General features: G+C 40.8%; 1 protein-coding gene across 1 annotated transcript; it reads right to left on the bottom strand.

Moving 5' to 3' along the window:
• Positions 1-831: 831 nt before the first annotated feature.
• On the bottom strand, positions 832-12562 carry cotl1 (coactosin-like F-actin binding protein 1). Its single transcript, XM_058645134.1, has 4 exons — positions 12155-12562; positions 10972-11054; positions 2192-2349; positions 832-987 (listed from the first exon to the last, which is right to left on the bottom strand). The coding sequence occupies exons 1-4, from the start codon at positions 12229-12231 to the stop codon at positions 877-879; spliced, it is 429 nt and encodes a 142-aa protein (XP_058501117.1). The 5' UTR covers positions 12232-12562; the 3' UTR covers positions 832-876.
• Between the last annotated feature and the right edge of the window lie 4031 nt (positions 12563-16593).

Below are 16593 nucleotides of genomic sequence, written 5' to 3' on the forward strand. Positions count from 1 at the left end.
CGTGGGTTACAGTGTATCACGACTAAGAGCTGGCGTTCTGGTGTCAAAAACAAACACGCCTGCTGCAGGAGGAAGGGCTCTGAGGGGAAACCCTTCACTCCACCACATCCTCACTGCGGGGAAACGCAGAGGCCCCGCCCCTCCACGTCACGCGGGCTCAGCTGCGGCTCCGTCGAGGTGAGGATGAGTGTGAGTGAGATGATGAAGCACAGTAGACGACAAAACCATGAGCCGACTGAGGAGAGGACAGAGGGCAGGACAGCAGGGGGCCACACCAGTGTGTGAGGGCCCGCCCACGCCAGTGTGTGAGGGCCCGCCCACGCCAGTGTGTGAGGGCCCGCCCACGCTGTATTTTTTTGAATACACTACTTGACATCATCGCAGGAGGAAACAAAACCTATTTTTACTTAAATAAACAAAAGTGATCAGTTTACGTCTACAGCGCCACCTGCAGTCCTCTCAAGTGTACTACAGCGTTCTGGGTTAGGGTTCCATTTCCTGAAACGACAGCGTCTTTACTTTACTTTACTTTACTTTAACGGGGAACGTTTATGAAAAACAGCAAATAACGCGGCCTGAATCATGAGCAACTGGACTTAAAGTTCTAAGTTCTTCTTGTGCAGAACTTCAGTTCTACACAAGAAGCTTTGTTTGTTTGTTCTGGCAAATACACAAAGTGCTGATTTGTTAAAGTCCTCTCTGTCCTGCCACGCCCCTCTCCATCCTGCCACGCCCCTCGCCCCAAGAGGTAACAGCCCTGCCACGCACGCCCACCCGACTCATTCCACCCCTCACCAAAGCCCCACCCCTAACCCCAACCCCAAAAAGCCCACCCCTGACCCCGCCCCTTCCCTTCCAGTTGACTGTGGCACTTCTCTACTCGGCCTGAGCGTCGTAGTTGGCTCCGCCCGCCTTCCTCAGCTCCTCGATGATGTAACCCTCCTCCAGCTCCTTCTGGTCCATCACCAGGAACTCCTTGGCAAAGTTCTGCAGAAATAAAAACACAAACATTTGAACGTAGTTTAGTGTAGAATAAAAAGTCCGCTGTGATCATTTTAGTTTGAACCACTCCTGGAAATGATGTTGTTATCAGCGGCAACGTTTCCACGGCGACAACCTGATTTACCCCAAAGGAATCAACAACACTTTCATTACTACGCACACGCACGCACACACACAGACACACACGCACACACAGACACACACACACACACGCACACACACTCACACAGACACGCACACGCAGACATGCACGATTTCTTTGACCATAGTCTTGTCAATGCTGATATTGGCTCTCTCTCTTACACACACACACTCTCTCTCACACAGACACACACTCACACACAGACACACACTGACACACACGCACACACACTGACCTGCATGGTTTCTTTGACCATAGTCTTGTCAATGCTGATCTTGGCTCTCTCTCTTACACACTCACACACAGACACGCACACACAGACACACACACACACACACACACACGCACACGCACACGCAGACACCCACACACTGACCTGCACGATTTCTTTGACCATAGTCTTGTCAATGCTGATCTTGGCTCTCTCTCTTACACACTCACACACAGACACGCACACACAGACACACACACACACACACACACACGCACACGCAGACACCCACACACTGACCTGCACGATTTCTTTGACCATAGTCTTGTCAATGCTGATATTGGCTCTCTCTCTTACACACTCACACACAGACACGCACACACTGACACACACTCACACACAGACACACACTGACACACACCGACACACACACTGACCTGCACGATTTCTTTGACCATAGTCTTGTCAATGCTGATCTTGGCTCTCTCTCTTACACACTCACACGCACACACAGACACACACACACACACACACGCACACACCGACACACACACTGACCTGCACGATTTCTTTGACCATAGTCTTGTCAATGCTGATCTTGGCTCTCTCTCTTACACACTCACACACAGACACGCACACACAGACACACACACACACACACACGCACACACTGACACACACACTGACACACACACTGACCTGCACGATTTCTTTGACCATAGTCTTGTCAATGCTGATCTAGGCTCTCTCTCTTACACACACACACACACACACTCTCTCTCTTACACACTCACACACAGACACACACACACAGACACACACACGCACACACTGACCTGCACGATTTCTTTGACCATAGTCTTGTCAATGCTGATCTTGGCGCGCTTCAGCGCAGGCACGTTCTCTCCGATCCAGGTGATGAGGGTGAACTTGGTGCGTCGGCTCATGGCGTCTCCTGTCGTCACGCGGACGTAGGCGTACAGACGAGTGTCGTCTGAGGGAAGAGGCGGAGTCAGTGGACCATGAAGACATACTGCACGTCCACGCAACACACACACACACACTTTACATACATAATATATGTCTGTGTGCGTGAGAGAGCGAGAGAGAGAGAGAGAGAGAGAGTGTGTGTGTGTGTGTGAGAGAGAGAGAGAGAGTGTGTGTGTGTGAGAGAGCCAGAGAGAGAGAGAGAGAGAGTGTGTGTGTGTGTGTGAGAGAGCGAGAGACAGAGAGAGTGAGTGTGAGAGAGAGAAAGAGAGTGTGTGTGAGTGTGTGGGGAGAGAGTGTGTGTGTGTGAGAGAGCCAGAGAGAGAGAGAGAGAGAGTGTGTGTGTGTGTGTGAGAGAGAGACAGTGTGTGTGAGAGAGCGAGAGACAGAGAGAGTGAGTGTGAGAGAGAGAAAGAGAGTGTGTGTGTGTGTGTGAGAGAGAGACAGTGTGTGTGAGAGAGCGAGAGACAGAGAGAGTGAGTGTGAGAGAGAGAGAGTGTGTGTGTGTGTGAGAATGCAGTGTCAGGTTAAAATAACAATAACAAGGTGATCAGAGATGACAATAAAGAGCAATAACAGTGTAGCGTTACAGCGTCACTTACAGGCCTGGCATGTGTACTACAGCGCTTTGAGTGGTTCTGTGTGGATGAAGACATTTCCCGGGGAAACCTTTACAGAACGTCGCTAACGATGAAGAGAGAGTGTGCGTGTGAGTGTGTTTGTCTGTCTTTGTGAGGACCTCATCTTCACAGCACAGTACTGAGGACATGTTGTTGCCTTGAAGTGCAGCACTTTGTTGTGATGCTCGGGGAGTTCAGTAAATGACCTGGGAATACAATGGTGTGTGTGTGTGTGCGCGCGAGCATGTGTGTGTGTGTGTGTGCGTGCGTGTGTACTTATGTGTGTGTGTGTGCGCGTGCACTTGTGTGTGCGTGCGCGCGCGCATGTGTGTGTGCATGTGCGTGCGCATGTGTATGTGTGTGCGCATGTGTGAATGTGTGTGCGCGTGCGCATGTGTGTGTGTGCGTGTGTATGTGTGTGCGCATGTGTGAATGTGTGTGCGCGTGCGCATGTGTGTGTGTGTGTGCGCATGTGTGTGTGTGTGCGTGCATGTGTGTGTGTGTGCGCATGTGTGTGTGTGTGTGCGCATGTGTGTATGTGTGAGGAGGAGACATTTAGGTCATCAGACGACATGAAGCATGAGTATATTGTAAGCTGTCACACACCTCCCTGTGGCCGCGCCCATCATTGTTATTTTGGTCATCTGATCACACTCAACTCACTCTCTCACACCAAAGCTCATAGAGAAAATCAGTGATTTTAACATCTCACACACATGGAATAACGACATCTGCCTCCATCCATCAACACAAAGAAGAACTCTGAGGTTATTACTGATTGGACGTGGTGCGAGGTCATTTTTCTCTTCCGTCGCTGTAGATAAAGACTTTTCCTGTTGAGAGCAGGAACTCACAGGAGCTGCTGCTGCTGCTCTGAAGAGTCTTATCGCTGCAGTCACACAGGATACTGCGTGTTTCAACACCTTTAAAGGCCACATAGAATGCTTGTATCACACATATATGTTAGTTATGGAGGTCTACTTACATATATTAACTTGTTTTCATGGTCACATATATGTTAGTTATGGAGGTCTACTTACATATATTAACTTGTTTTCATGGTCACATATATGTTAGTTATGGAGGTCTACTTACATAAATTAACTTGTTTTCATGGTCACATATATGTTAGTTATGGAGGTCTACTTACATATATTAACTTGTTTTCATGGTCACATATATGTGAGTTATGGAGGTCTACTTACATATATTAACTTGTTTTCATGGTCACATATATGTGAGTTATGGAGGTCTACTTACATATATTAACTTGTTTTCATGGTCACATATATGTTAGTTATGGAGGTCTACTTACATATATTAACTTGTTTTCATGGTCACATATATGTTAGTTATGGAGGTCTACTTACATATATTAACTTGTTTTCATGGTCACATATATGTTAGTTATGGAGGTCTACTCACATATATTAACTTGTTTTCATGGTCACATATATGTTAGTTATGGAGGTCTACTTACATATATTAACTTGTTTTCATGGTCACATATATGTGAGTTATGGAGGTCTACTTACATATATTAACTTGTTTTCATGGTCACATATATGTTAGTTATGGAGGTCTACTTACATATATTAACTTGTTTTCATGGTCACATATATGTGAGTTATGGAGGTCTACTTACATATATTAACTTGTTTTCATGGTCACGTATATGTTAGTTATGGAGGTCTACTTACATATATTAACTTGTTTTCATGGTCACATATATGTGAGTTATGGAGGTCTACTTACATATATTAACTTGTTTTCATGGTCACATATATGTGAGTTATGGAGGTCTACTTACATATATTAACTTGTTTTCATGGTCACGTATATGTGAGTTATGGAGGTCTACTAACATATATTAACTTGTTTTCATGGTCACGTATATGTTAGTTATGGAGGTCTACTTACATATATTAACTTGTTTTCATGGTCACATATATGTTAGTTATGGAGGTCTACTTACATATATTAACTTGTTTTCATGGTCACGTATATGTTAGTTATGGAGGTCTACTTACATATATTAACTTGTCTTCATGGTCACGTATATGTTAGTTATGGAGGTCTACTTACATATATTAACTTGTCTTCATGGTCACGTATATGTTAGTTATGGAGGTCTACTTACATATATTAACTTGTTTTTATGGTCACATATATGTTAGTTATGGAGGTCTACTTACATATATTAACTTGTTTTCATGGTCACATATATGTTAGTTATGGAGGTCTACTTACATATATTAACTTGTTTTCATGGTCACATATATGTTAGTTATGGAGGTCTACTTACATATATTAACTTGTTTTCATGGTCACATATATGTTAGTTATGGAGGTCTACTTACATATATTAACTTGTTTTCATGGTCACATATATGTTAGTTATGGAGGTCTACTTACATATATTAACTTGTTTTCATGGTCACATATATGTTAGTTATGGAGGTCTACTTACATATATTAACTTGTTTTCATGGTCACATATATGTTAGTTATGGAGGTCTACTTACATATATTAACTTGTTTTCATGGTCACATATATGTGAGTTATGGAGGTCTACTTACATATATTAACTTGTTTTCATGGTCACATATATGTTAGTTATGGAGGTCTACTTACATATATTAACTTGTTTTCATGGTCACATATATGTGAGTTATGGAGGTCTACTTACATATATTAACTTGTTTTCATGGTCACATATATGTGAGTTATGGAGGTCTACTTACATATATTAACTTGTTTTCATGGTCACGTATATGTTAGTTATGGAGGTCTACTTACATATATTAACTTGTTTTCATGGTCACGTATATGTTAGTTATGGAGGTCTACTTACATATATTAACTTGTTTTCATGGTCACATATATGTGAGTTATGGAGGTCTACTTACATATATTAACTTGTTTTCATGGTCACGTATATGTGAGTTATGGAGGTCTACTTACATATATTAACTTGTTTTCATGGTCACGTATATGTGAGTTATGGAGGTCTACTAACATATATTAACTTGTTTTCATGGTCACGTATATGTTAGTTATGGAGGTCTACTTACATATATTAACTTGTTTTCATGGTCACGTATATGTTAGTTATGGAGGTCTACTTACATATATTAACTTGTTTTCATGGTCACGTATATGTTAGTTATGGAGGTCTACTTACATATATTAACTTGTCTTCATGGTCACGTATATGTTAGTTATGGAGGTCTACTTACATATATTAACTTGTTTTCATGGTCACGTATATGTTAGTTATGGAGGTCTACTTACATATATTAACTTGTTTTTATGGTCACATATATGTTAGTTATGGAGGTCTACTTACATATATTAACTTGTTTTCATGGTCACATATATGTTAGTTATGGAGGTCTACTTACATATATTAACTTGTTTTCATGGTCACATATATGTTAGTTATGGAGGTCTACTTACATATATTAACTTGTTTTCATGGTCACGTATATGTTAGTTATGGAGGTCTACTTACATATATTAACTTGTTTTCATGGTCACGTATATGTTAGTTATGGAGGTCTACTTACATATATTAACTTGTTTTCATGGTCACATATATGTTAGTTATGGAGGTCTACTTACATATATTAACTTGTTTTCATGGTCACGTATATGTTAGTTATGGAGGTCCACTTACATATATTAACTTGTTTTCATGGTCACGTATATGTTAGTTATGGAGGTCTACTTACATATATTAACTTGTTTTCATGGTCACGTATATGTTAGTTATGGAGGTCTACTTACATATATTAACTTGTTTTCACGGTCACGTATATGTTAGTTATGGAGGTCTACTTACATATATTAACTTGTTTTCACGGTCACGTATATGTTAGTTATGGAGGTCTACTTACATATATTAACTTGTTTTCATGGTCACGTATATGTTAGTTATGGAGGTCTACTTACATATATTAACTTGTTTTCATGGTCACATATATGTGAGTTATGGAGGTCTACTTACATATATTAACTTGTTTTCATGGTCACATATATGTTAGTTATGGAGGTCTACTTACATATATTAACTTGTTTTCATGGTCACATATATGTTAGTTATGGAGGTCTACTTACATATATTAACTTGTTTTCATGGTCACATATATGTTAGTTATGGAGGTCTACTTACATATATTAACTTGTTTTCATGGTCACGTATATGTTAGTTATGGAGGTCTACTTACATATATTAACTTGCTTTCATGGTCACGTATATGTTAGTTATGGAGGTCTACTTACATATATTAACTTGTCTTCATGGTCACGTATATGTTAGTTATGGAGGTCTACTTACATATATTAACTTGTTTTCATGGTCACGTATATGTTAGTTATGGAGGTCTACTTACATATATTAACTTGTTTCCATGGTCACATATATGTTAGTTATGGGGGTCTACTTACATATATTAACTTGTCTTCATGGTCACGTATATGTTAGTTATGGAGGTCTACTTACATATATTAACTTGTCTTCATGGTCACGTATATGTTAGTTATGGAGGTCTACTTACATATATTAACTTGTCTTCATGGTCACGTATATGTGAGTTATGGAGGTCTACTTACATATATTAACTTGTTTTCATGGTCACGTATATGTTAGTTATGGAGGTCTACTTACCTATATTAACTTGTTTTCATGGTCACGTATATGTTAGTTATGGAGGTCTACTTACATATATTAACTTGTTTTTATGGTCACATATATGTTAGTTATGGAGGTCTACTTACATATTAACTTGTTTTCATGGTCACGTATATGTTAGTTATGGAGGTCTACTTACATATATTAACTTGTCTTCATGGTCACATATATGTTAGTTATGGAGGTCTACTTACATATATTAACTTGTTTTTATGGTCACATATATGTTAGTTATGGAGGTCTACTTACATATATTAACTTGTTTTCATGGTCACATATATGTGAGTTATGGAGGTCTACTTACATATATTAACTTGTTTTCATGGTCACATATATATTAGTTATGGAGGTCTACTTACATATATTAACTTGTTTTCATGGTCACATATATGTTAGTTTCGGAGGTCTACTTACATATATGAACTTGTTTTCATGGTCACATATATGTTAGTTATGGAGGTCTACTTACATATATTAACTTGTTTTCATGGTCACATATATGTGAGTTATGGAGGTCTACTTACATATATTAACTTGTTTTCATGGTCACGTATATGTTAGTTATGGAGGTCTACTTACATATATTAACTTGTTTTCATGGTCACGTATATGTGAGTTATGGAGGTCTACTTACATATATTAACTTGTTTTCATGGTCACGTATATGTGAGTTATGGAGGTCTACTTACATATATTAACTTGTTTTCATGGTCACGTATATGTTAGTTATGGAGGTCTACTTACATATATTAACTTGTTTTCATGGTCACGTATATGTTAGTTATGGAGGTCTACTTACATATATTAACTTGTTTTCATGGTCACGTATATGTGTTAGTTATGGAGGTCTACTTACATATATTAACTTGTTTTCATGGTCACTTATATGTTAGTTATGGAGGTCTACTTACATATATTAACTTGTTTTCATGGTCACGTATATGTTAGTTATGGAGGTCTACTTACATATATTAACTTGTTTTCATGGTCACATATATGTTAGTTATGGAGGTCTACTTACATATATTAACTTGTCTTCATGGTCACATATATGTTAGTTATGGAGGTCTACTTACATATATTAACTTGTTTTCATGGTCACATATATATGTTAGTTATGGAGGTCTACTTACATATATTAACTTGTCTTCATGGTCACATATATGTTAGTTATGGAGGTTTACTTACATATATTAACTTGTTTTCATGGTCACATATATGTTAGTTATGGAGGTCTACTTACATATATTAACTTGTCTTCATGGTCACATATATGTTAGTTATGGAGGTTTACTTACATATATTAACTTGTTTTCATGGTTAAAAACCTCCTAATCGCTGCAAACGAGCCGATCAAAATATCTCCTCACTGACGCTCTCGTCAGCCACGCTGTTTCAGACCAAAACCACACCCCCACAATGTGGACTGTGTTGTGATTGGCCAGGTACCTGGAAGTGACGTAATAGATAGGCCAGCTCTCAGATACACAGCTCCCCCTCTGGCACGGTGGATGCTCTGCATCTCAGCAGCTACAACGAGAGTAGTTCTTCTTCTTCTGCGGTTGAATGTACGCAACCGGATGTGCCCGGACTAGTGCCCGCACCAGGAGGCGCTACGGTGGTGAGAGGAGTGGTGAGGATTTCTGATGACGACATCAGATTAAGGAAGTGCCGATCCGCTTCGCAGAGCCCAGGAAAACAATACAACACTATTTTCTCAGCAGTGGCTGAACTGTTTGTTCTGAAACTCTAGGGTTTCATAAACGAGGTCATGACGCAGATACACACACACAAACGCAGCGTTAATTGGAGCTTCCGCTCTATGACGCCTTTAAACACTGTAACACTGCTGATAGGGCACAAAAAAGGGAAAGAAACCACGGTTTATCCAGACACCAATGGATTAAGAATCAATTACTAAATCCACCGCTCATCCACTCATCACCACACGTGTTTCTCAGACTCATAAAATATCCTTAAATGTGAATATTTACTGGTTTCTTTGCTCCATAGAACAACATCAAAAACAAAGACGTTAGAGAAACATGGACCAAACAACTCATCCATCCATTGATCAAACATGGAAATAATATCCACGATTAAGAAGCTGAAAAATGAAAGAAACGTTTGTTTAATTATAAAAACACTCAAACCGATTAATCGACTAGTCATTCAGTGATGGCATGATCGTTATAGCCCGACTTCAAATATCACAATTCACAGCTATCTCCTCTCTTACAGCCTCAGCTCCTCCTACACCCGGGTTCTTCTCTTCAGAGTTACTACTGCAACACTAAATAAGGAAAACAAGAGAGGTGCGTGTGTGTCATCTCTGAACAGGAAGTGACAGCAACTTTCACGCAGCAGCAGCAGCATCATCATCATCATCATCATCAGCAGCAGCAGCAGCAGCAGCAGTGCTGTTGTAAAGCACAGTGATAAATGAGCTATTTCAACAGGAATGTGAGGTGCATGAGTGCGGCCCTGAGGGCCCACGTTTGAAAGACGGGAGCATCAGAACAGAGCCACACCCAACAGCTGAGCAGATGCTCTGGACTGGAGGAGACGCAGCCGACGCACAGCTGCATTTTTACCTTCTTATGGGAATAAAATGAGCCAAACTCAGACAGGGGAGACAGAAAAGGACTGAACGTCCACGTCTTTATCTCACTGACACAGCTACAGTCACTGATTTTCTCTATGAGAGTGAGCGGTTTACCAACAGAAGTTACACACTGCAGCTTTAAGAGACTCACACAATGAAATCTGCTTCAGCTTAAGTTTGAAATGTTTTGCACAGCTCACAGGACTTGATCCACTGCTGCCTCCATCACTAAGTTCTTATTTTGCAACCTTGCGGTTTAAAATTCTTTGTTCAGATCGATCTCAGTGACACAAGGTGACCACACGAGGCAGCAGAGGACCAGCAGCTCCTGTGTCCCTGCAGCTAAAATCACTGATTTTCTGGCTGGGAAAAACTAAGATACTGTATATATTGGTATTGAATATTAGCAAGATATTAAAAATAAAAAAATGAAACCTTAAATAAACAAGCAGTAATTGGACGATTATTAAACAATAAATCGACAAAACCCCACACACACACACACACACACAGTGTCATTTCATGGCTTAGTCACGCAGCTCAGAACCAACGGGTTAGAGAGCACGGAGTCTTAAGAGATTAGTGTCCTGCTGTGAGACTGCTGGACCTGCACGCACGCACACACACACACGCGCACACGCACACACACGCACACACACACACACGCACACGCACCAAGGCTCAGGTGAGATTATTATGTGCACTTTTACCTGTGCACAGCTTCTTGAACTCCTCATAGTCGGTGCCTTGACCCCCAGGTACAATCGTTGAGCCTTCGTATTTAAACACAGCCCTGAAAGAAGAAGAAGAAGAAGAAGAAGAAGAAGTGCAGTTGATTGCGGTGTATTATCAGTTCATATTTCCAACGAGCCAACATACCAGTCCGTACCAATCTCAGAGGTTTTTATTGTACTTCAGAAAGTTCGCAATTGTAAAAACGTGCTATACGTGTACGAACACTCGTTTTTTTAGGAGTTTAAAGCACATTTTCACAATGAGTGTGATAATAAAGCGATAATGTCGTGAATCGAAAACCCTCACTGATGTTCGTCATCCTGTCACGTGATCTGTGCGTTTGCGACTACTGTACGTAAAATGTGCGCCGTTAAAAAAAATGCTCCAAAAGATGCGCACGCGCTGTGGATGCTGCTGTGTGACAGTGTGGCCCGCGTGGAAGTGTCACGAACATGACGTGATCCGTCTGTGAATACAGGACAAAGGAAATTACTTCTGCCCTGTTGGGCCTGATTACTGAGAACACACACACACACACACACACACACGGTGAGACTGCGCGTTCTGTTTTCATCACATCATCGCTGTGATATAATCACACACACACACACACACACACACACATTTGTAGTTTCGCGCATGAATATGTAAAACGAACGTCTCAAATGCGGTGTGTCACTGTAGCGCGAATTCGTGGAAAGCAGGTTGAACTACGTTAAAAAAAATCATCAATTTAATGTGATTTGTCCTTCTGTCACATCCATAAAGTGTAAAATACAATTAAAATCACGACTTATATTTTAAGAAGCTCGTCTTTCAATCGGCGTATATTGTGACATGGAAGCCCTCCGCATTTAAATAAGAAAATGCCTAGTTTTGTTAGGACACCTCCTATTTTCGCAGCCTTGTTCACAAACAGCGCAGCAGCAGGGCGGCACCGGTCTGTATGAAGTAAATCATTTAACATGAAATAAGCACAAAAATACAGAATGCTCGACGCGTTATATTCATGCCGAAGTGAATATTAGACCGTGACAAACCTAAAGAAATCATGGTTCGAATGTGTGACGCATGACATTTTGCATATTGACATAAAAATGTATAATAGTGTGATTTCTTAACGAGATCTGGAGCAGCAACCTTTCTCCTCACACTCACCAGTTAGAGTCCGTGTTGTCGTCCCTCACGTCTTCGTAAGCGACTCTACAGCCGTCCTTATCGATCTGGGATTCCATGTCTGTGGTGACCGCGGGCAGTAAAGTGTTAAAATTGGGAGGAAAAAAGCAGGGGGCGCTAGCTCCACAGTGACAAAGCAACTAACGTCTGCGGCTGGTGCTGCAGCTGAGCATCAGATAACTACACCAGTGACGTCGCTAGGCTTCCCTCCAAAAAGAGCAGAGCAGGGTGGCGCGGAGCAGCAGCAGAGCCGGTCACAGTGAACGGGATGAGGCGGCGGCTTCTCCTGCGGCTCGGTTAATTTCCTGGATGATTCCACGGTGAGGGCGGTGGTGATGAGAGAGTGAGGCCACAACACACCGAGAAAAAGAGAGGGAGGGAGTGAAGAGTGTTTCCCTCCTCCCCATTTTAAGGGCTGCCGTCAAGGCCGCCATTACCGACAGGGACAGTTTCCGTTACGGACTTTCAAAATAAAGTGGTTGTGTATATATTGCAAATATTCATTAATCTGCCCTCATCATTCATTCATCTGTCCTCACTATTCAATTCACCTGTTCTCATCATTCATTCACCTGTCCTCATCATTTATTCACCTGTCCTCATCATTCATTCACATGTCCTTATCAATCATTCCCCTGCCCTCATCATTCATTCATCTGTCCTCACTATTCAATTCACCTGTCCTCATCATTCATTCACATGTCCTTATCAATCATTCCCCTGTCCTCATCATTCACCTGTCTTCATCATTCATTCACCTTTCATCATCATTCATTCACCTGTACACATCATTCATTCACCTGTCCTTATCATTCATTCACCTGTCCTCATCATTCATCTGTCCTCGTCATTCATTCATCTCACCTATCCTCATCATTCATTCCCCTGTCCTCATCATTCATTCATCTGTCCTCATCATTCACCTGTCTTCATCATTCATTCATCTGTCCTCATCATTCATTCATCTCATCTGTCCTCATCATTCATTCATTCACCTGTCCTCATCATTCATTCATCTCACCTGTCCTCGTCATTCCTTCATTTACCTATCCTCATCATTCATTCATCTGTCCTCATCATTCATTCATCTCATCTGTCCACATCATTTATTCATCTGTCCTCATCATTCATTCATCTGTCCTCAACATTCATTCACCTGTCCTCATAATTCACCTGTCTTCATCATTCATTCACCTTTCTCATCATTCATTCACCTGTCCTCATCATTCATTCCCCTGCCCTCATCATTCACCTGTCTTCATCATTCATTCACCTTTCCTCATCATTCATTCACCTGTCCACATCATTCAGTCACCTGTCCTTATCATTCATTCACCTGTCCTCATCATTCATCTGTCCTCATCATTCATTCATTTCACCTATACTCATCATTCATTGACCTGTCCTCATCATTCATTCACCTGTCCTCATCATTCATTCATCTGTCCTCATCATTCATTCATCTCATCTGTCCACATCATTTATTCATCTGTCCTCATCATTCATTCATCTGTCCTCAACATTCATTCACCTTTCTCATCATTCATTCACCTGTCCACATCATTTGTTCATCTGTCCTCATCATTCATTCCACTGTCCTCATCATTCACCTGTCTTCATCATTCATTCACCTTTCCTCATCATTCATTCACCTGTCCACATCATTCATTCACCTGTCCTTATCATTCATTCACCTGTCCTCATCATTCATCTGTCCTCATCATTCATTCATTTCACCTATCCTCATCATTCATTCACCTGTCCTCATCATTCATTCACCTGTCCTCATCATTCATTCATCTGTCCTCATCATTCACCTGTCTTCATCATTCATTCATCTGTCCTCATCATTCATTCATCTCATCTGTCCTCATCATTCATTCATTCATTCGGCTGTCCTCATCATTCATTCATCTGTCCTCATCATTCACCTGTCTTCATCATTCATTCACCTGTCCTCATCATTCATTCACCTGTCCACATCATTCATTCACCTGTCCTCATCATTCATTCACCTGTCCTCATCATTCATTCATCTGCCCTCATCATTCATTCATCTCACCTGTCCTCGTCATTCCTTCATTTACCTATCCTCATCATTCATTCACCTGTCCTCATCATTCATTCATCTGTCCTCATCATTCATTCATCTGTCCTCATCATTCATTCATCATTCCTCATAATTCATTCCCCTTTCCTCATCATTCACCTGTCTTCATCATTCATTCACCTGTCCTCATCATTCAGTCACCTGTCCTCATCATTCATTCACCTGTCCTCGTCATTCGCCTGTCCACATCATTCATTCACCTGTCCTCATCATTCATTCACCTATCCTCTTCATTCATTCACCTGTCCTCATCATTCACTCATCTGTCCTCATCATTCATTCATTTATCCGCATCATTCATTCACCTGTCCTCATCATTCACTCATCTGTCCTCATCATTCATTCATTTATCCGCATCATTCATTCACCTGTCCTCATCATTCACTCATCTGTCCTCATCATTCATTCATCTGTCTTCATCATTCATTCACCTATCCTCATCATTCATCTCATCTTTCCTCATCATTCATTCATTCAGCTGTCCTCATCATTCATTCACCTGTTCTCATCATTTATTCATCTGTCCTCATCATTCCTCATAATTCATTCACCTGTCCTCATCATTTATTCACATGTCCTTATCAATCATTCCCCTTTCCTCATCATTCACCTGTCTCCATCATTCATTCACCTGTCCTCATCATTCAGTCACCTTTCCTCATCATTTATTCATCTGTCCTCATCATTCCTCATAATTCATTCACCTGTCCTCATCATTTATTCACATGTCCTTATCAATCATTCCCCTTTCCTCATCATTCACCTGTCTCCATCATTCATTCACCTGTCCTCATCATTCAGTCACCTTTCCTCATCATTCATTCACCTGTCCTTGTCATTCGCCTGTCCACATCATTCATTCACCTGTCCTCATCATTCATTCGCCTGTCCTCATCATTCATTCATCTCACCTGTCCTCATCATTCATTCACGTGTCCTCATCATTCATTCACCTGTCCTCATCATTCATTCACCTATCCTCTTCATTCATTCACCTGTCCTCATCATTCACTCATCTGTCCTCATCATTCATTCATCTGTCTTCATCATTCATTCACCTGTCTTCATCATTCATTCACCTATTCTCATCATTCATTCACCTGTCCTCATCATTCACTCATCTGTCCTCATCATTCATTCATCTGTCCTCATCATTTATTCATCTCATCTGTTCTCATCATTTATTCACCTGTCCTTATCAATCATTTCCCTGTCCTCATCATTCACCTGTCTTCATCATTCATTCACCTGTCCTCATCATTCAGTCACCTGTCCTCATCATTCATTCACCTGTCCTCGTCATTCGCCTGTCCACATCATTTATTCACCTGTCCTCATCATTCATTCATCTCATCTGTCCTCATCATTCATTCATCTCATCTGTCCTCATCATTCATTCACCTGTCCTCATCATTCACTCATCTGTCCTCATCATTCATTCACCTGTCTTCATCATTCATTCACCTGTCCTCATCATTCATTCATCTCATCTGTCCTCATCATTCATTCACCTGTCTTCATCATTCATTTACCTGTCCTCATCATTCATTCATCTGTCCTCATCATTCATTCACCTGTCCTCATCATTCATTCATCTGTCCTCATCATTCATTCATCTCATCTGTCCTCATCATTCATTCATCTGTCCTTATCATTCATTCACCTGTCCTCATCATTCATTCATCTGTCCTCATCATTTATTCACCTATCCTCATCATTCATTCATCTCATCTGTCCTCATCATTTATTCACCTATCCTCATCATTCATTCACCTGTCCTAATCATTCATTCATCTGTCCCCATCATTCATTCATCGCATCTGTCGTCATCATTCATTCACCTATCCACATCATTCATTCACTAGTCCTCATCATTCACCTGTCCTCATCATTCATTCACCTGTCCTCATCATTCATTCATCTCATCTTTCGTCATCATTCATTCATTAAGCTGTCCTCATCATTCATTCACCTGTCCTCATCATTCCTCATTCATTCATCATTCCTCATCATTCAGTCATTCATCTGTCCTCATCATACATTCATCCCATCTGTCCTCATCATTCACCTGTCCTCATCATTCATTCAACTCATCTGTCCTCACCATTCATTCATCTGTCCTTATCATTCATTCACCTGTCCTCATCATTCATTCATCTGTCCTCATCATTTATTCACCTATCCTCATCATTCATTCACCTGTCCTCATCATTCATTCATCTGTCCTCATCATTCATTCATCGCATCTGTCCTCATCATTCATTCATCTGTCCTCATCATTCATTCATCGCATCTGTCCTCATCATTCATT

The sequence above is a fragment of the Solea solea genome, chromosome 12 (assembly GCF_958295425.1).
Source record: "Solea solea chromosome 12, fSolSol10.1, whole genome shotgun sequence".
NCBI lineage: Eukaryota > Metazoa > Chordata > Actinopteri > Pleuronectiformes > Soleidae > Solea > Solea solea.

Bases quoted from the DNA above. Each gene is read 5' to 3' on its own strand.
- cotl1 (XM_058645134.1), bottom strand. From the start codon at position 12,231: ATGGAATCCCAGATCGATAAGGACGGCTGTAGAGTCGCTTACGAAGAC. The intron at 11,055-12,154 runs GTGAGTGTGAGG...TTCTTCTTTCAG, and splicing joins GACAACACGGACTCTAACTG to GGCTGTGTTTAAATACGAAG. The intron at 988-2,191 runs GTCAGTGTGTGC...TTATTTCTGCAG, and splicing joins TGGTCAAAGAAATCGTGCAG to AACTTTGCCAAGGAGTTCCT.